General features: G+C 37.1%; 1 protein-coding gene across 2 annotated transcripts; it reads right to left on the bottom strand.

Moving 5' to 3' along the window:
* Window positions 1-9,134: 9,134 nt before the first annotated feature.
* LOC120487233 (nectin 1a) lies at window positions 9,135-18,891 on the bottom strand. Of its 2 annotated transcripts, XM_089133345.1 has the most exons (9): window positions 18,636-18,891; window positions 17,217-17,558; window positions 15,462-15,764; window positions 14,811-14,913; window positions 12,552-12,694; window positions 12,025-12,115; window positions 11,201-11,240; window positions 10,261-10,304; window positions 10,048-10,152 (listed from the first exon to the last, which is right to left on the bottom strand). In XM_089133345.1, the coding sequence occupies exons 1-8, from the start codon at window positions 18,853-18,855 to the stop codon at window positions 10,296-10,298; spliced, it is 1,251 nt and encodes a 416-aa protein (XP_088989471.1). In that variant the 5' UTR covers window positions 18,856-18,891; the 3' UTR covers window positions 10,048-10,152; window positions 10,261-10,295. The 2 variants fall into 2 exon arrangements, with proteins under 2 accessions (XP_088989470.1, XP_088989471.1); XM_089133344.1 differs by lacking the exon at window positions 11,201-11,240 and having other exon boundaries at window positions 9,135-10,152.
* Between the last annotated feature and the right edge of the window lie 1,711 nt (window positions 18,892-20,602).

Below are 20,602 nucleotides of genomic sequence, written 5' to 3'. Positions count from 1 at the left end.
TATCAAATAGGGAACAGGAAGGCTGCACATACTCTTAAACCCCCACCCCTGCAACCAAAAAAGTTATGAGAAAAAAAGTTTTGCATTCCCCTGAGAAATTTTGCATTTGCTTACCAAACCTTCTGAGCTCTTTGCGAGTGAACTGAAAGTTAATCGGCGGAATGTGCAAGTTTTTGCGTCGGAACGCAAAGTTTCTCAGGGGAACGCAAAACATTTGCAAGAGAGCTCAAAAGCAATGACAAATAATTTTTCCTATGTCTACTTTTTTTTCAATCATCTTGTCCCTTTAGGGGCTCTGTTCACCTAGAAAATAAACCAAAGTCAACTTCAAAGTCAAACAATGCGAAAGATAAGAGTGTAGATGTCACAAGCAAATAAACCCCTGGATACAACCTTCAAAAATGTTTCCACCGTTTACTAACAACAAACCGAGTTGCTGAATCATGATTATTTTGTTGTCAAACATAAGAGGTTCGCAGCTGATGTCTAACGGCATTCAAACAACCTTCAGTCATAGCCTAAAATGTAAACTTATACTTGTAATATGCTTGGCTTTGAAGTGCATCAACAGTACTTAGAAAAAATGGACAGAACAAAGGAAAATGACTTCCTTTCAAACAACAAGAATATATTTCAACCAGAAATCAAACACCGTATTTGGTAAAAGAAAAGAAAAACGCGACAGGTAGTCATACTATTTTATAACATTTAAAAAACTAGTCAACTGAGCAGTCATAAGAGAAGTCTTTAGCAACATACAGTGCATTTAAGTAATGCTTTTATCAAAATACACATTAAAGCTACATTCAGTTTAATGCAATCATTTATATATCAATTTTTGAATGATTTATAAAGAAATCCATTGTAGGCATTCTTGCTTCATGAATGAGGCCCAGTAGCTGTCGTATAACCTTGATGTTACAAGGACACATTCTTTCGCTGGTGTGAGGGAGAGGTTGCTTGTGTTTCTATACTTCTTATCATAAAACCGCAGTTGATAAGCAGATGTTTCCCATTCCTCCATGCAGAATTCCTTCAACTGTGTGATACTAGAAGGGATTCCAGCATTAATAAACCTATTCATTTCCACACTAGATTAAATTCAGATTTAAAAAAAAAAAAAAAAGCTTGTCTTTCTGAGCCATTCCATTGTGGATTTGTACAGATTGCTTCATGTTCTCCTCAAGCACCGTTTGTTGTAATGTGGATTAGTAATGTGATTGTGCTGGGCTCTGAATGAGCAACACCCCAACATGCAAAAGCACAATACTCCCACCATTACTGTATATATAAAAAAATGCTGTTTTATAAGAGTCACAGACAATTGCAAGACAGATATGATTCAGTTTATGGTACTTCTCATTAATTTCTATACTGTAGCATTCGCAAACAATGAATGACTGCCACACAACTGTGTCAATGCTGTAATGTGATTGGCTATCAAGGCAAACGTGATCAAAGTTAAGCGATAAGGCCCTTGCACACTGATGCTGCGTTCCAGTCAACCTGTAACCTGTGTTTTTATACCCGTGAAAGTGCACTGGAATGGCAGTCAAACCGTGACTTCCCACCCGTGAACTCGTACTAGATCGATGTACTCCCAGTTACGAGCTCTGACGTCACATAGCTCGCGAAACCATATAAAAACAACAATGGCAGCGCCTACGGATGCGGCGGTATACAGTGAGAATGCACTTTAGGACAATATAACGTTAACTAGTTTTCAGTTCGTGAAGTCCAAGGATAAATTAATGCCAAATACATTTCCAAATATACAAATAAAGTAAGGGTAACAGCTTATCTTGCCTTTACATGTAACATTTTTCCTCCTCCATTTCCCCCGAAAATAAAGAAGGACCAAGCACCTTTGGCGACAGTAAATAATTTATAAATTATTACAAATGCACATAAGCCCTGTAAGGTCCGCCATGCTGGTTTGTTTACATCTAGCTACCACAATTCCTTGCGCTCAGGTAGTTAGGTGTGACTGGCTGAAATGCTACAAAGTCGTGAGTCGTGGTTTGAAGTCGTGATTTACGTGCTCAAAAACCTGCCTGGAACGTAGCGTTAGTCCGAAATTTTCCTATGCGTTTTCTCGTATTTCAGCCCATTCTCACCCCCAAGGCGTCACTTAACTGACTTAACGTCACTTAACTGACACTTAACTGACACTTAACGTCACTTAACTGACTTAACTGACACTTAACGTCACTTAACTGACATCCGATTTTTTTTATGATGGACTAAAGTTTCGGAGACAGTGTTCAAGTGTGATTGACATAACGTGAGGTTGTGTTTTTTTTAACGTGAAAATTTCAGATGTGAATTTCGGACTCGGAGTGTGCAAAGGCCTTTACACTTTCTCCAATGCAAGAGCCACAGACCCTCGTATCTCCCAATAATAGTCCAGTGCTGCATACTAACCATCCTAAATATTATTTGAATTAGTGTTTCCCAAATTGTACTAAATTGAAATAAGTATTTCTGCATAGAATCCGAAGTGCTGACAGATCGTTTAGGATGGTGCTACTATATCTCTCTCCGAAACAGTACCTAAAGTATCTAAATTGGGCCCTAATCTAAAGTATGACTGAATTATCGAACGTAAAACATTTCTTTGTCACGGTTTAGTTCCATGGATGATGAAGTAACAACAATCTTTATAAAAATAGATCCAAAAGGTAAGGTAATCGCAAACGAAACAGTGTGCATCACACAAACAATACAGGAAAATCAATGAAAACAAACTGATGGACTTAAATAAAGAATGATAATGAACTAAATGCTAACAGCTGTTTTTATGTGAAAACAGATAGTGGCGGGAAAAACAGAAATGAACTAATGAAACAGGTAACTGAAGATAAAATAAAAGTCCATGGAAATGAAATTGACTAAACATAACTTGTGACCGTCTTCACTGAATAAATTAAATATTAATAAGAGCAGTTTTTTTAATTAACATTTAATGTCACAGACGGCAGCAGGTAGGCTATATCTGGTTTCTTTCTGAACTGTTAATTTAAACTATTTTCACTAGACATTTCCTGTGCTAGAATGGTTTAAAATCACTTTGGCAAGGCAAATTGGCAAGGCTTAAAAACACTTCCAAATGATTAACTTTCATGACAGTGCTGCATCGATCCCATCAACTGTCCATCTTTAAACTGTCCATTCCAGTGGCTGACCACAGGCCATTGGGCACTCTTTATTGCTGAGCCCCTCATTTTAAGATTGCTCCTCCCACGCCACTTGTCTGTACAGCAATTTTAGGTAAAATGACGCAATCACCGCCTCTATAGCAGTTTGATGATAAATGATATAAAAACAGTAAATTCTCTTTCATCATCTCATGTTCGAGATCCACCTAAGGGAAGGGCATGAACCTTTGCAGAAGCTTCAAATTGCACAACATCTGGCTAGACAGACAGAAGCACACAGTCATTGGCAAGGGGCCCCACACCTTTATCTAAGGGCATATAACGCTGTTCTCCAGTTGACATTTTGTATTTTACGTTGCTCTCCTACATGTCTTCAGAAGGACATATATCTAGATCAGCCTCCGCCAGATGTGACAGTATTTTTAATGAACTAGTTTAGCTGTGCTTGTCTCCTGAGCTGCCCACGCTCTTCTTATTATTTCACTTGCTCCCCTTTTTCACCTAAGTGGGTTTCAGGTCCACCGGAGCGTTTTTTTTTTTTTCTTGGTTGAGTCTGTTCTATTCTTGTTGTGGTAAAAAGGCCAAAGCTTGCTTTTAGCAAAGAGAGAAGCTCTAGCAAGCCGATAGAGAGAAGAGAAAATCATTGGGCAACCACTTAAAGCTCTAGTCCGTAACTTTTTTGGTTTAAAAATGATCCAAAATAGATAATAGAGAAAATAAATAACCAGCCAGTGTTCAAAACTATCTGCTTGCCTTGTTCGATTCAAAACAGTAAGCTTGTGATAATGTGTTTAATTCCAGTGGTACTTGGATTTCGGAATTTCAAGCATATGCATCATTACGTCACATCTGTACACTAAAGGAGGAGTCTTGGCTAGTTGGATATATTGTGAGTAAGGATGTTGGAGGTGGAGATTTAAAGCCTTTTCTCACAGCACTTTATATAATTAAACTTACTAATTTGATGGTGGATCCAGAAAGGTTCAAATGACAATCATCAGTGACAACTGGAAATTTACCCGTTTCAATTGAGGAAAAAGGGAGTTTGGAAAAAGAGACTTCAACAAGTCCAATGCGAAAACAAGGATATCTGAAGGGTATTAAAGGGGTGATGAACTGAGAAATCAAATTTTCTTTGAGCTTTTGACATCTAAGAGGTCATCATATTATAAGAATATCCTCTAAATATCCTGTAATGTTCTTAGTCCATTATAAGCTTTTATTGGCACCAGCCCCAGCAAACGACTAATTTTTAAAAGTGGCGAACTATGACGTCAAAGAGGATAAAACACCACCCCCACAGGAGAAAATCAACTCCTTCTTCAACACGGCGGGTTTAGCCCCGCCCACCGATTCGCGCATTACACACGTAGCTAAATAACATAGGCCTACCTCGTGATGACAAACCGGTTTGAGCTACCGAACAATACAGAATATTGTGCAGCGCCTGGTTGTGGAAGAAGACGCTGCATATGCTTCCTCTGGCTCCAATAGAACTGCATGGATAAATTTTATTTTTAATGACGTTCCAGCTGATGAGGTAAAACATTGTCCGTCTGTTCGCTTCATTTCACTGAGGATTGTTGTGTAAACAAGACTGGATTTGCAGACCGATTGAGAGAAAAGAACGGTGCTGTGCCGTCTATATGGATCTGACAAGAATTGTGCAACACACGGACTCTGGGTCGAACATGTAGGCTATGGGCGAATTCCGGTTGCCATTTTACAACATTGGATGTTTTCAAAACTGTTTCACCCACGTACACCGACGAGGTAAGTTGAAAAACTCATTATAATATGCAAAACTGTTATCCACTCACAGCAGTGGGCGTTTACTTCTAAGTCCTCAGTGCGAAACGCCCATAAAATCTGTGTGTTTCGGAGCTAGGCTCAAAACTAGGGTGGTGTTACGATCTACTCCCAGTCTAAGGTTGGTAGAGGGTAACAAACTTAAATAAAAATTAATTAAAACTTAAATGCAAGCATGGAGGGTTCCCTTCAATCCTCTGCCCCAGAAATGTGAGTCAACACTTGATATCAACAAAGAAAAGATTTATTGTTTTTAAAGAAAAGAATGAATTCAATCTTCAGGAGATGGCCATCAAAACAACAAACAAAAAGGTTCTTACTGTTTGAGGAGAACTAAATAACCTATACAGGTTAAAGGGTTAGTTCACCCAAAAATTAAAATTAAGTCATTAATTACTCACCCCCATGCTGTTCCAACCCCGTAAGACCTTCGTTCATCTTCGGAACACAAATAAAGATATTTTTGATTGAATCTGAGAGCTAGATCAGTCCTACATAGACTGCCTAAGGGACTGGCTCTTGACGGCCCATAAAGTCATTAAAGAAAAGGTTTAAATATTCCATGTGCCTACAGTGGCTCAATTATACGTTTATCAAGCGACGAGACTACTTTTTGTGCGAAAAAAAACATAAATAACAACTTTATTCCAATATTCCATTACTTCCTTATGGGCGCATGCGCGAGAACTGAGACGAGGACGTTCTCATTCGTCTACTTCTTGTTACCGGCTGCTCACCGCTTAGGAGTTTTACCGCCACCTACCGTATAAAATGATGATCCATATATAAGGCGCTCCGGATTATAAGGAACACTGTCGTTTTTTGAGAAGATTAAAGGCTTTTAAGTGCACCTTGTAGTGCGGAAAATACGCTAATTGAAAAGCGTATGTACAGCGCGCATCTTCCTCTGCTTGTAAACAGAAAGTTTTGCGCTTCCAGCTATATCAGCACATCATCTTATACGGTAGGTGGCGGTAAAACTCCTAAGCGGTGAGCAGCCGGTAACAAGAAGTAGACGAATGAGAACGTCCTCGTCTCAGTTCTCGCGCATGCGCCCATAAGGAAGTAATGGGATAGTGGAATAAAGTCGTTATTTATGTTTTTTTCGCACAAAAAGTAGTCTCGTCGCTTGATAAACTTATAATTGAGCCGCTGTAGGCACATGGAATATTTAAACCTTTTCTTTAATGACTTTATGGGCCGTCAAGAGCCAGTCCCTTAGGCAGTCTATGTAGGACTGATCTAGCTCTCAGATTCAATCAAAAATATCTTTATTTGTGTTCCGAAGATGAACGAAGGTCTTACGGGGTTGGAACAGCATGGGGGTGAGTAATTAATGACTTAATTTTCATTTTTGGGTGAACTAACCCTTTAAAGAAAAATAAATAAACAACATGTGCTTCCCTCCACTCCCTGACTGACCAAAAACAGGAAATAATGAGATATAAAATAACAAAAGATGACTCAGTCTCCCTACTGTTCCCCACAAGAAATAAAAGAAAACAAATGTTAAGATTTAAGAGTTCCTTTAAGAAATCCTTTAAGAAATTGTCACTACTTGATAAGCAAACCTACTTGCTATCTTCTAACAGCAAAGTGTACACACAGAGACAGAATGGCCTTCCACAGACCAGATCCATACACCAGTTTAGCACCATTTACACATTAACACAAGTCTGGTGCAGGGGAGAAGTGCACTGTTACATTGTCGTGGTCTCTGCGCTGGTTCGGCAGAACTGGGGATCGTACACCCAAGTCTTGTACAGGACCATATAGGCATCTAAAGATTTATATGTCCTCAGTTTCTCTTTATGATCGGTTTCTCTATAAGGTAGGTGTAGAAGTCAGGCCACTCAACCGAGGTAACGTATGTTAATCCTGCCAGATCATCCATGCATTGAGTGAGCGTGTGTAGGCGGCTACAGGTCGGCCAATCTGGTTCCGTCCGTTAAAAATAACTTTTGGAAATAACAATCGTGACCCTGGACACTGAGTGACCTTTCACATTAAGATAATATCGGATTTTCTCATGGATTTTCTCCAGTCATTGTTAAAAAACAAGCTAACAGTCCTTGCTAACTAGCGTTAGTGAAGCGGCCAGATGGATCTTTCTGCCTCCACCTAAGCTCCGCCCACAAAAAAACGTCACCATGTTTACCAACTGTAAAAGGGTCTATAGTGCAGCTCTGCAACTCTCCACGAGCCTCAGGTGTGGCTAATTAGCTGCAAGGCAATCAGAGTGAGGGAGAGACTGATGCCATGTCCACACGGACACGGGTATTTTTATAACTGGAGTTTTTCCCTCCTGCGTTATAAAAAACCTCCGTCCACATGAAAACGCAAAAACAAGACATCAAGCGCTGTCAAGAGCATGCAACACCAGCAGGCGGCGATATAAACCTAACCGTAAAGCCACGTTAGCCAATCAGAAGCCATCAGCGGTGCAAAAACTGCAGTTTTGCTGTCTACACGACAACACCGCAACCGGCATTTCAGAAAATACGCACCCTGGCAGGGGTTTTCAAAAATGTTCGGTTTGAGTGTCCTGATACTGCGTTTCGGTGTGGACGAACGGCCGAACCGCGTAAAAAAAAGTCACGGTTATGTACGGTTATAATGGGCTATATGCACCATAGACAGTAAAAGAAATGGACAGAGCCATCTCATTGGAACTCCATTGAGACAATTGAAGCCCGTTTTTGGTGATTTTTTAGCACTTCCGTCCCTGACGCGCAGACTCAAACAGAGCTCGACTACGTAATGTGATGAGAGCAATCCATCTGTCTTCTAGTGCTGTGGCATGAGAAATCTGAATCATTCCCTTCCGAAACATGCAGAGGCGGAGAGTGTGAGTAGGAGCTGTCCATGAGCTAGGAGCAGGAGACACTTTTGCTTGGTATTCTGATTAATTGTTTTGTCATTTTGCCTCCACGTTTCCCCGATTGCGCGCGAGCTTCTCCTCCTGTACAACCGTACATAACCGTGACTTTTTTTTACGCGGTTCGGCCGTTCGTCCACACCGAAACGCAGTATCAGGACACTCAAACCGAACATTTTTGAAAACCCCTGCCAGGGTGCGTATTTTCTGAAATGCCGGTTGCGGTGTTGTCGTGTAGACAGCGAAACTGCAGTTTTTGCACCGCTGATGGCTTCTGATTGGCTAACGTGGCTTTACGGTTAGGTTTATATCGCCGCCTGCTGGTGTTGCATGCTCTTGACAGCGCTTGATGTCTTGTTTTTGCGTTTTCATGTGGACGGAGGTTTTTTATAACGCAGGAGGGAAAAACTCCAGTAATCTCTCTCCTGTGCGACAGAGAGTCGCGTGGGTATGACGCAATCGGCCATAACATAAGCTACACGGTAATGGAGCTATTTAAACATTGTCGTGTTTCTTTAGAAATAAATAAAGGACAAACGGGGTCTTCAAATGCCTCAGATGTAAAGTTATTCGCTGTCAAAGTGATGCCAAAATGAATGGGAGTCAATGGGAATGCTAACGCAAGTGAAGTTCTGCTACAAGATGTCAGCTCCCGCGAGGCTTCAACTTCCGGTCGATGGATTACCCCCTTGATATGCACGCATAAGTTCCGCATTTGACGCAAGGATGCTCGTCCATTTCCGGTTGTGGAGATTAAAGGGGAGGAAAACCGAGGAAAATGGGATTATGGCAGAGTCTTCAAAATGTACTGTCCTCCCGTCTTTGAAACGAAACGTACATACGTTTAGATGTAATTTTATATATAGTTATGTTTATTTAATAGAATTTAAAAAAGAAGCATAAACACAACGAGGGGTGTCTGTTTTATCTGTTTTTGTGACTAACGTTTCTTTAGTATAACCATGGAGTATAAATCTCAATATAAATTCTCGGTATTGCATTGGACTCTACGATCGGCGGAAGTTATCGAGCATACTTACATCTTCACCGGAAATACCGCCGTGCATAGAGCCCATAATGCGTCCCCAGGACAGTAGAAACAGTAGAAAATAGCTTATTAGTTATTAATTTCAATTCAAGCAAACGTCATAAGTTCACCTCAGAAAACAATACAATTTAAAAAGCCACTTCATGACCCCTTTAAATGTAGTCACGCCATGCTGATGTTGTTAACATTAACAATTTGACAACAAGGTATAAAAGCGATCGAACATTATATTTAATCAGCATGATTTACTGCAATGCTTTATTTCCCTTAGTTGGTCAGAACAAAAGTCGATGTTACTCAACTACTTGTTCAGATGACAATTTAGGGTGAAAATTCTTATTGGTCATATTTCCAAAAAGTAGAATCTGTGATTCCGAATGACAGTATCGACACCGCCACCGACTGACAGCTCCTCAAAACATTGGATTCCTCCACGCTATGCTGTGCCGAGGCCCAACTTAATTCCGCAAATGACTACAATTGCAGATTTCGAACAGAGATGGCGATAAAGAGGAAAGACTACAGACTGCAGCAGTTCAAAGAGCAAATTCAGGTGCATTAATCAGTGAGTGACATTGTACAGCTCTCAAGTAATGCTTGCCAGATCTGCCCAATCTTCCACTTCCTACCAAACAGACCAGGCCTGCAAAATGGGAAACTCCACCATGCATACTTGTGCTTTGCTCTAATTTTCTATTAGTCAGCTGCTAAAACCATGAAGACACAGACAACACAAAATGAATGATATTCATTCCCCTCTGAGTCAAGCGCTGAACACGTCAGGAGAAGGGAAGCTGTGGAAGGAATGCTTAAAAAAAAGGTACTGTTTTCAATGTGATTTTGTAGCTTGATATATGATATCACTAAACCTTGATATTGAAAGTAAGGTACTTTCCTGCACATCTTTTACTTTAACTTTAAACTGATACCTTATGGTGGCTTCTGTAGTCAAAGTCTTGTGTGACCTATGATATTTCATAGGTCATGTTAGCTGAGGTCTGCAGTTATTTTACTCTGAATCCTCGCATTACCAATGCCAGGGATGCAAACGTATGTATGGTAAAAAAGAGAGAGGTAATCGAAGCCCTTGCCCAGGGGCAAATATCCAGATATTTGATATTACAGTCATTATGTTCCTGTGTATATTGCTTGAATGATGCATAGAGACAAAGGCACATCCAGTGTGGTTTTGGAACATCTGGTGTGTGATGGAGAGCTGGCCCACGCATATCTGTCACTGTCTCTAAAGCTCTCCATTCCTGTGAAATCACAAAACAAAATACAAACAAACATAACACAGTTACTGATTTACATCTATGGAGAAACATATTTATTATAAATATGACAAATGATAAAATATTACCAACCAATTTTCATCATCACAGCCATCCTCCTGTTATGTTTAGAGGTTCTGTAGGAAGAAATTAGACAAATTTAGCTCATATGATCATATATAAAATTTAAACTACAATTCAGTTCAAAAGTTTAGGTAAGTCAAGTTTTTTATTTTTATTTTTTGGAAAGAAATTAAAATGTTTATTCTGCATATAATGCATAGAGAGTGAGTCTGGGGAAGGTTCATTCACAGCCCATTTCCAAAGGGGAGTCAACAACCGACGTTGCTCAAATGCTCCTGGGCGCAATTGGATAGACCTAAAACCAATCAGGGGTGCGTTTCCCGAAAGCATTGTTAGCCAACTATGGTCGCAAGTTGGTCGCAATTTCCATTGAACTCTATTGGTAACGACGGAACTTGCGACCATAGTTGGCTAACGATGCTTTTGGGAAACGCACCCTAGAGCGGTCGTCATCGTGTAAAGCCTGCCTCAACCTTTTGTGATTGGTGCCTCGATTTAAAAGAAAAAAAAAAATGTGATTGAATGGGCTCTTGGCCTAGCTTGACTTTGTCATACTCATATTTCATACTCAACGATTTTATTGCTTCTGCTAAAGAAAATCTGTCTGTTCCGTTTTTGAACTGCGTCCATGGCAACGCTCTGTTTTTCTATGCATTGCTATTGCTATGATGATGCAGATGCACATAAACCAAGATTATAAACCATAAAGAGGTTATAAATTATGGACCCTTCACTTACTGAAAATTGATTAATGCAATATTATTCTGCTTTTCCACAAACATAAAATTGTGATTTAAGCATTTTATTTGTATATATATACAGTATATATACATAAAAAATAAATAAATAAATACATCTTACCAAACCCATACTTTTGAACAGTGTATACACTATTTCAATATATAAGAGAAAGCAGATACAATGTGGCATTTTGAAACAACAGACACACCTGTTCATCATTGGAATGCCATGGTACCGGAATCCATTCCCTATAATAAATTAAGATACATTTAATATGGCAGCACTAGATCGACCAAATGTTGGTGCAGTCTGCTGTAATGTTTATATCCTTAAACATTAACACTGCACATTTTGAACATCCCTTTGTCTGACACGCATGCCCATTTCAGGTCTTTACTAATGATGAGCTGATGACCTCAATCAGTCAATTGATTATGGAGACATATGTGCATTATAAACAAATAACAAGGTTATAAATTACGGACCCTTCACAAACTGATCATGATTATGCAATATTATTCTGCCTTTCCACAAATATAAAATTGTGATTGAAGCAATTTTTATTTTATATATATATATATTCATGAAAAAAAACTGACTGTATATTATAACACAATAATTTGTATTTTAACAATGCTGCATTTTAACTTTTATGTTATATATATATATATATATATATATATATATATATATATATTTTTTTTTTTTTTTTTTTGTCAGGACATTTTTTTGTTCGCTTGGTTTCTATTTCTGGAGCATGTTATGTTAGTCCACAAACTGTTATGATCAATATCAGTGGTTTAAAATTCTACTTCTCATAACTGCACATTAAAAATCAAATACAACATGATTAACTGTGATTGTGTCAAAAAATAGTTTATAACTGAAAGAAGTGTTCATTCAAGCCACATTAGGACATCATTTATTATTGTAGGGCAATATTAAAATAAAACCAAATCAAACAAAAAAAATGTAAATACAAAAGCCCCAAACCCTCACGTCACACTGAGACAAAGAAGTGTTTAAACTCACGGCTTGGTTTTGAATATCACAACACCAACAGCACCAAGAAGAGCAGTACTGATGAAAGTACCAAACAGACCCCAACAGACGGTGCTGGATTCTAGTAAAGAATGGTGGAGATAAGTGAAACATTGTCAAGTTCAAACTTTTCCAACGTTACTGTTATTCTTAAAAGCCTGAAAAAAGACTACATCCATTTATACAGACATGGGTTATCACAAATTAGATTTCCTGATTACCAGAATTGAGATTAATATGATACAGGGATGTCCAGTTAAAACAATTATAGATCACAGTTTTGAATTTCCACATAATGTAGACTTTTAATCTTTTTGTATCTGATAAATGATAAATTGTAGCATGCATACTTATGTTTTACTGCCAAATGTATACATGTAAATGTTCTGTTCGCAACCTTAATTGAAATTTAGCAATTCAGTTTATCACAATGTGCAGCACATGACTTTTCATTGGATACGTGTCTCAATAATAAAAAACAATATGTAACAATCTATAAAAAACAAAAATAGACTCACCAGTATGAACATTCACATACAGCGAACCTGCTGAGCTGCCATACTGGTTTGAAGCATGACAGATGTATAAGCCATTAAAGTCAGGGGACAGTTCTGGGACAGGAAGCTTGTTGTCTTTAAAGTATGGAGTACTTTTATTCACTCTGTTAAAATAGAGAGATATGAAAGATCATTGAACACACTGGTAAAACAAGGTTGGATAACATCTGGAAAATTTGCCCACAAACACTTTAGCAACCATTAAGAACTGCTAAACCTTCTGTAAGAAAAAAATGATGTGGACATTGAAAATCTCGAAAATGAAATTTAATACAGGATAGCAGTGGCACGGTACACATTACACCAAGGTTTCACCGGCGTCAGAATAAACCCAGAACATCCAAATCTCAAACCTTTTATCCTGCTACAGTTTACCACTCTTAAAGGGTTAGTTCACCCCAAAATGAAAATTCTGTCAGTATTTACTCACCCTCATGTTGTTCCAACCCCGTAAGACCTTCGTTCATCTTCGGAACACAAATTAAGATATTTAAGATATTAAGATCGCTCCTGCATACAGTCCATAGGCTTCTTGAGGGACTGGCTCTTGCTGTCCCCGAAAAGTCATTAAGACATCGTTAAAATAGTCCAAGTGACTACAAGGGCTCAATCTTAAGTTTATCAAACGACGAGAACACTTTTGTGCGCAAAAAAAACAACAAAAATAACGACTTTATTTCAACTATTCACTTCCTTCTCCATAAGCCTGTAGTCCGTTAACGTAGTGTGATTGCGTAGAGCTACGTCACACGTAGGCTCACTATTGGCCGACGCTGGTCATGTGTGTGTGATGCGTGTGACGTACAATAACAGAAGCTTACGCTATTAAACTAGTAACCTGACTCGCGCAGAGGGAGAAATAAACGAATAGTTGAAATAAAGTCGTTATTTTTGTTGTTTTTTTTGCACACAAAAGTGTTCTCGTCGTTTGATAAACTTAAGATTGAGCCCCTGTAGTCACTTGGACTATTTTAACGATGTCTTTAATGACTTTTCGAGGACAGCAAGAGCCAGTCCCTCAAGAAGCCTATGGACTGTATGCAGGAGCGATCTTAATATCTTAAATATCTTAATTTGTGTTCCGAAGATGAACGAAGGTCTTACGGGATTGGAACAACATGAGGGTGAGTAAATACTGACAGAATTTTCATTTTTGGGTGAACTAACCCTTTAATGTAAATTAAGTTGCAGCTGCGGTCTTTATGTTAATGAAGTTGATACACCCCATTGCATGAGAAGGTTCTCTGTGTCTCACACCCATTCCCATTCTACAATTGACTACCATTTGCTCATGATGTGATCACCCCAAATGGTGAAGAAACAATATAACTTCACTTTCATCATCTTTATGATAATTAAGCCATTATGGGGATGAGCTCATTCTAAAATATATTTTGGAGTGGAATCTGGGTTGAGGCCTACAATTTTTTACACTTCCATCTATCGGCCTCTCTCTCTGAAACCTACAGTACAAAAACCTTCATGCATCAAGCCTATGACCTTTGCACCTGGTTATTACACTCAAAAACACCAAAGCTGACATAATTGACCCGATTTATTTTCTTAATGCATGTTACTGGTCTTAGTGTAAATTATTCATTTTTGACTTACATTTTTTGACCTTGTAATCTTTATTCAAAATTGTATAACTTGCTCTCTCTGTGATATGACTCACTTGATGTCTATGACATATACAGATGTTGCAGTTAAGCCAATTACACTCAGATCTGCCTCTGTTCCAGTATGCCATGCTCCCTTTTCACAATCCAATCTACAACCGATGGATAAAATCCTGTCCCGTCCAATGTTTGTTTTTGTTGGGTTTTTTTGCTCACTAAGCCATTTTATAAGAAGCATGTCCCAATATAGTAGTAAAATTCTAGAACATGTGAACTTGGCAGTTTAGCCACAATATGCAAAAGCAACTTGTCAGCTTTGTGCATGCGATAAAAAGAGGTTAGCTAAGAGAATATCTGCCACCAAGATCACAAGTTGTTAGTGACTATTTGTCAGCATGCCTTTGAATCAATAACGTATTACCTTCTTGCTAATTATCCGTCTGATTTCTATGTAAAGTCAAAGTAAATAGGTAAAAAAAGGAAATGCAAAATACAGTGCAGAAATACAATACATATGAGAATAAAAAGGAATATATATATATATATATATATATATATATATATATATATATATAGTTTTATATATAGTTTTATATATTACCTAGTCCAGATGTAGATTGGTTCTGGGTTACTGTCCACTATACACTTGAATTCTTTAGCCTTTGTTGTACTGTCAGGAATTATAAATACTGACTCTGGAGGATCTAGGAAAAGAAATTAGGTAGCAAAACTAATTATATATCCAAAAACAGCATTTACTGTGTGTGAAACTGAAACCTTAAAGTTTCAAAGGCAGAAACATGCCAATCTAAGCCATCATTTTTAAGCTGTAGGAATAAGTGCAAAGTTTCGAGAATAGTGATGCCTTCATGCCATGTCAGAAATGTGTGTTCTTTCATAGAGTCATCAAAAAGACTCAGGAGGAGTTTGCCAGTTTGACAAATCCTTTTCTGAATGAACTCACAGAATCCATCAAGCAGAAAAGCTACTGAAAGGCTTATTTGCTGAAATATAAGTTCATGTTAATGCATCACAGCTTCATTACAGTCATTATTAAACTCTTATTTTCTGTGCCTTGAAGAAAGCAAAAATACTATATGTTCTCTCGTCTTTGTTATGATTATCGTCATCCCCTGTTTTTTTCTGCACAAAATATATCTTTAATATAGAGAATTGCATTTAGAATGTGAAGTTTGTATTTTATATAAAAAATGTATATAACAGTCATTTGTGTGCAAGCTGTTATACTTACAATGAATGTTTATTGTGTAGTTCATTACGAGGTCTTCTCTTAGAGTGATGTGCTTCACCACACACTGGACATTCTTTTTGTTGAAACGCTTTGATGGGACACCAAGGAGGAAGGACACAACAGTAATGGTCCTATTGGGGTGCGCTGTATGGTTGGTTTCTGTTTTCAGGGAGTTTTCCAGATCCCCTAACCTCCACGTCACTTCTGGAGCAGGCCAAGCATTAGAGGCAAAACAGGATGCCAATGTAGCCTCTAAGTTACCAGTAGCAGGTGCTTCCTCTTGCATATCAACCACAGGACTGGCTAAATTTGAAATAGAAAAAAGGATTTAACCATTTAATGTCATTCAACTTTAAAAAACAGACTAAAATAGCTTAGTCTGCTCTTGGTCTTCTCATAACTACTAAAAGCATTTGAAATATAAATGCAACCAATTTTTCTAGCACATAGAAGAAAGGCCCCGATATAGGGTAGGACGGGTACCGTTGAGACGTAGGTACAGTTGAGACACCTTAAATAACTTGCATGCAAATATAAACTACTTATGAGTAATATTGATTGGTAATTTCTTAGTCTACAAGCTAATGAAATGTCATGTGGCAATGTCATGTGGAAATTCACGTCTTTTCAGTATCTATTTTTGTGTGAAAAATTAAAACACAAAAAGTGTCTCAACTGTACCCAGTCTACCCTACTCACGGCAAAGTTCTTTTTCGTTCTTCGCTTAAGGGGTAATGTTACCAGCGGTATACTGTTTTTGAACATCTGACACCAATGCTGAGAGCGTTTAGATGAATATGTAAATATATGCTGTGCGCTTTCCTCTCAATAACAAAAATAAAAGCACAAGAAAAGCATCTGATCTTAGCAACGTGGATATGTTTGCACAAGCTCTGCAATTCGACACTAATAAAGTCACATCACCTTAATTTATATTAAAGGAGTAGTTCACTTTTAAAAAAAAAAACTTTTGCTGATCATTTACTCACCCCCATGTCATCCAAGATGTCCATGTCTTTCTTTCTTCAGTCGAAAAGAAATGAAGGTTTTTGATGAAAACATTCCAGGATTTTTCTCCATCTAATGCACTTCACTGGGAACCAAACGGTTTAAGGTCCAAATGAGTGTTTCAGTGCAGCTTCAAAGGGCTTTAAACAACACCAGATGATGAATAAGGGTCTTATCTAGTGAAGCAATCGGTCATTTCAAAAATAAATGCAAAAGTTTTAATTTTATAAGCATAAACGCTTGAATGTTTTCATCAAAAAACAATTTATTTTCGAATGAAGAAAGAAAGACCTGGACATCTTGGATGAAATGGGGGTGAGTAAATTATCAGCAAAAGTTTTTTTTATAAGTGAGGTACTCCTTTAATACATTTTATTCTATAGATTACGTAAAATCAAGCAGCTTTACCGTCTCAAATGTGCATCTTTATTTTCATCAGAAGTACAATTTTCTACAATAAAGCGGCTCTCCAGTCTGTTCATGTTTTCACTCGTGGACGTCTGACCTAAATGGACTTTGTAGAAGAAATAAAGCGGAAAAGATTTCCCATGTGAAAGGCGGAGCCTTAGTACACATTTATTATATATATATCTCCAAATTAATTTTGTGGTGGCCTGATTTTGTTCAACGGGACATCATATCAGTTCGTTCTTCGATTTCGCTTGAAGTATACTGGGGCCTTAACTCCTAAATTGAACTCCAAATGAACTTTGTTTCAGCTGAAAAAATATGAACAAGCCATCATACCAAAAACTGTGGCATTGATGTCCGTCTCAAATGTCCCACTGGGAAATAAGTTGAAAACGCATGTGTAGATCCCGTCATCTAGAAGCCTCATTCTGAGCAGCTGAATTGATCCATTTTTCTCTGCAACCTTTCCAATGAATTGTACTCTGTCCCCCAATCCATTCTGGTGTTCAGTTATGTCACCAGGCCGAATGGCAAAGAAGGTCTTCTCTTCTGGGTTTTCTCTTGTCTTTTTCCTCCATATAATACGAGTTATAATATCATCAGTCTCAGTCAGCTGACACAGCAAAGTGGCATTGTTTCCATTAATGACTGTTGTATCTTGACCAATAACCTTTACACCTTTAACAGAAAAAAATGCACGAAGTACATGAATTAGCAAACACTGCACATGGAGATGTTCAATTGGGCAAGTAGCATAAAGCAGAGCCTTTGTGTTACGTCCTGAGACGTATTGTGTATTTGTTGCTTTTTTTTCTCACTATCTCTTTTGTCCTGCCCTTTTTTTTTTTTACAAAGGATTGAGGACAAAAAAATACTTAAGTAAAAGTATTGCTACTTAAAAAATACAGAAGTACAGAAGAGAAATAAGAATAAGAAAGTAGAAGCACAGGAAAATAATATAGCGGCTTGGTAGGCTTCCAGATGTTGCAAAAATGTGTCATAAGAGACCTGAAGCTTATCTTTTTTCCATTTCCGTGACAAAGAACTTGTGTGGAGCTATTTACCTAAGGGGTTGAAGTGCTTAACTTGAGTCTTTTTAATTTTACAGGGGCTATCTGATCCAATGCATCAGTAAAGGACAGGTTAAAACTAGAGACAAGCTCATCAATATTAATGCATGATGGCAAGTCAGTACAAAGAGAAGGAGAGAGAGCAGGCTTAAAAGAGTTGGAAAATAGGGAATGTTAATTAATGCATTCATTAACAATCATGTACTAACTACGTATAAGATGATATAAAAGTCAGACAAACAGAATCTCAGTTAAACACCACATAATGCTAATGTATAATATACAGGCCTATATTTTTAATTAAAGATCCATCATGATATGAATAGATTATGTACTCAGATTAAATGTTTCCACCAGGTTATGATGAATAATGGAAAAATAAAAAAACTGTATGATATAAGTCTTTATTACAGTACACATCTAATCCATCTAATCAAATCTTCACTTAACAAATTGACAAAAACATTTTAATAAAAAAAAAATTCACAGATCACTTCTATCCAATAACAAATCATCAACGCAACACAAAGCCCTCACCTGACTGCGTTTGTAGGCTACAACTGACGCACGTTCGCCGTACATTTTTTGTTGTTGTTGTTGTGAAAATGACATCTTGTCATTATATAAGTTAACCTAGCTAGTACAAATAACAGGACATTGATAATAATTTATGCAACCTACTCACCTGAAATCCTTGCGAAGATGATTGAAAATAAAATAAAATCAAGCGGGAGAGAAAGGGAGCGTTTCGGTTTTTTTAGACTGTCCAAATAAAAATGCACATTATTTCTTGTATTAATCTTCCATCCTGATCTTTCAGCTGAGTTTGTATATAGTCCATATACTCGGTTTAATTCATTTTTATCTACGATGGACGGAACGACGGACGATGTGTCAAAAAGCATCGTGTCTTAACAAAGCAGGCTATACGCCCAGCATCATCGCATCCATTTTGGGGTGAAAGCAACTCGGCAGCGACTAGGCAGTCAAATTATAAATTTAGTCCAGTGCAGAGGTCTTTAGGTAATTATAATCACTTAATTAAATAATTAGGTGATTATTTGAAATCACAACAGTTAACGTTATAGCAGTTAAAAAGACGTAGCTACTTAACCATAACTTGAGACAGGGAAGTTCAAGGATTTAATTAATATTTCTCTCCACATTAAGTCTGACAGGTAAGAATAAAGTGATAACAGTTCATAAAGTTATAATAACGTTAGACCGTTTCCAGGAGGTACACATAACGTTAAAATAAGTTATCAATGAAATAAATTAATTCAGCAAATGAATGTTATTGTAAAAAAATTTAAATGTTGAACAATAAATATATAACAGCAATAGAATAGCTTACAGTAAACTGTTTTTTTTTTTTTTTTTTTTTTTGCAGTATTATCTTACATTAATGACCGTTAAAGCAAGACTATGTAAAAAAAAAAAAAAAAAACATTAAAAAAACTGTCCAAAAGTGGCAATTAAATTATAGGATAACGGACACCGCAATTCATCATGTTCTAAAAGATCATCGTGTTTGTGGCATGATCGAGGGGATTAGAACGTGCAATATTTCAGGTCTAACTAATAAAGTTGTAAAGGTGTAAATTTGCATAAAATGGAAATACTCACTAATGCAAGAAAAAACTACCTCAAAAAACTGTTATCTGTGCTGTTGTCCAGTAACTCCAGTTGGAATTCTCACCCCAAAATGGCGGCCGCGCTACCGAAGCGCCACCTGGTGGCTGTTAAACAAATGCATCAGAGTTTCCCCTCTTGTTCTTCTATGCAAATTACGGTCTCGTTTTTAGTTCCAAATAAATATTCGTGTTCCCTGCTTAATGCATGTTGTGCCAAAAATATAATTCTGTTACTGATGGAAGGGATACAATTACAGATTGAACTATCCTCTGAAAAATAGTATGTGATATTGCAGCAATTTTTTTTATTCAAATTCCAATATTTCTTTCAGTTCAACCTATATTGGTCTAATTAACATTATCATGCTAACATTACAAAACCTGTTTAAAATATTTTGAATGTAAAGAAAACATAAAAGAATAGACAAAACACCAATAAACAATTGTACTTTATTTAACGATCTTGCTGTAAAGAAAAAAGGAAGAAAGAATTGTATTCGTGACTTTACTTTTCGTCTTCAATTGCATTTAAAAACTTCTCAAATAAGACTATACGGTGTACGCAGGTCTCCGCTTTATATAGATATGGGTCTCCGAGTCTGCAGCTACTCACTCTTTGCTTACGGTATGGGTACTGGAGGTCAAAGTCGATTTTTAGACTATTTTCTGCTATTTTCCATCTTCTTAAGACTCAAATAATAATAATAATAATAATTTTTCATGATATTTAAAAACATTATTTCAATGTTTGAAGGCCTGTATGATTTACATTAATTATTGCATAGAATGTATTCATTCATGTTAATTATCATACATAATTATTTTTACATTTGAATGTTTTTATTAATATACATTAATTATAATACTTTATTTATTAATGCTAATGAAATGTAATAGGCCTATTAATGTTAATAATCATAGATTTATGTTGTATTTTTATTGTTGTTTTAAAGTATACATTAATTATTATTATCATTTATTAATGTTTATTTAGCCTATTATTTACTTACATTTTTAA

Source organism: Pimephales promelas, chromosome 7 (genome assembly GCF_988280905.1).
Source record: "Pimephales promelas chromosome 7, fPimPro1.hap1.1, whole genome shotgun sequence".
Taxonomy (NCBI): Eukaryota; Metazoa; Chordata; class Actinopteri; order Cypriniformes; family Leuciscidae; genus Pimephales; species Pimephales promelas.
This window is presented reverse-complemented; position numbering and strand designations above follow the sequence as displayed.

Bases quoted from the DNA above. Each gene is read 5' to 3' on its own strand.
- LOC120487233 (XM_089133344.1), bottom strand. From the start codon at position 18,855: ATGCTTTTTGACACATCGTCCGTCGTTCCGTCCATCGTAGATAAAAAT. The intron at 12,695-14,810 runs GTAATATATAAA...CTATTTTAACAG, and splicing joins CCAATCTACATCTGGACTAG to AGTGAATAAAAGTACTCCAT. The intron at 10,305-12,024 runs GTGAGTTTAAAC...TTCTTCCTACAG, and splicing joins GTGATATTCAAAACCAAGCC to AACCTCTAAACATAACAGGA.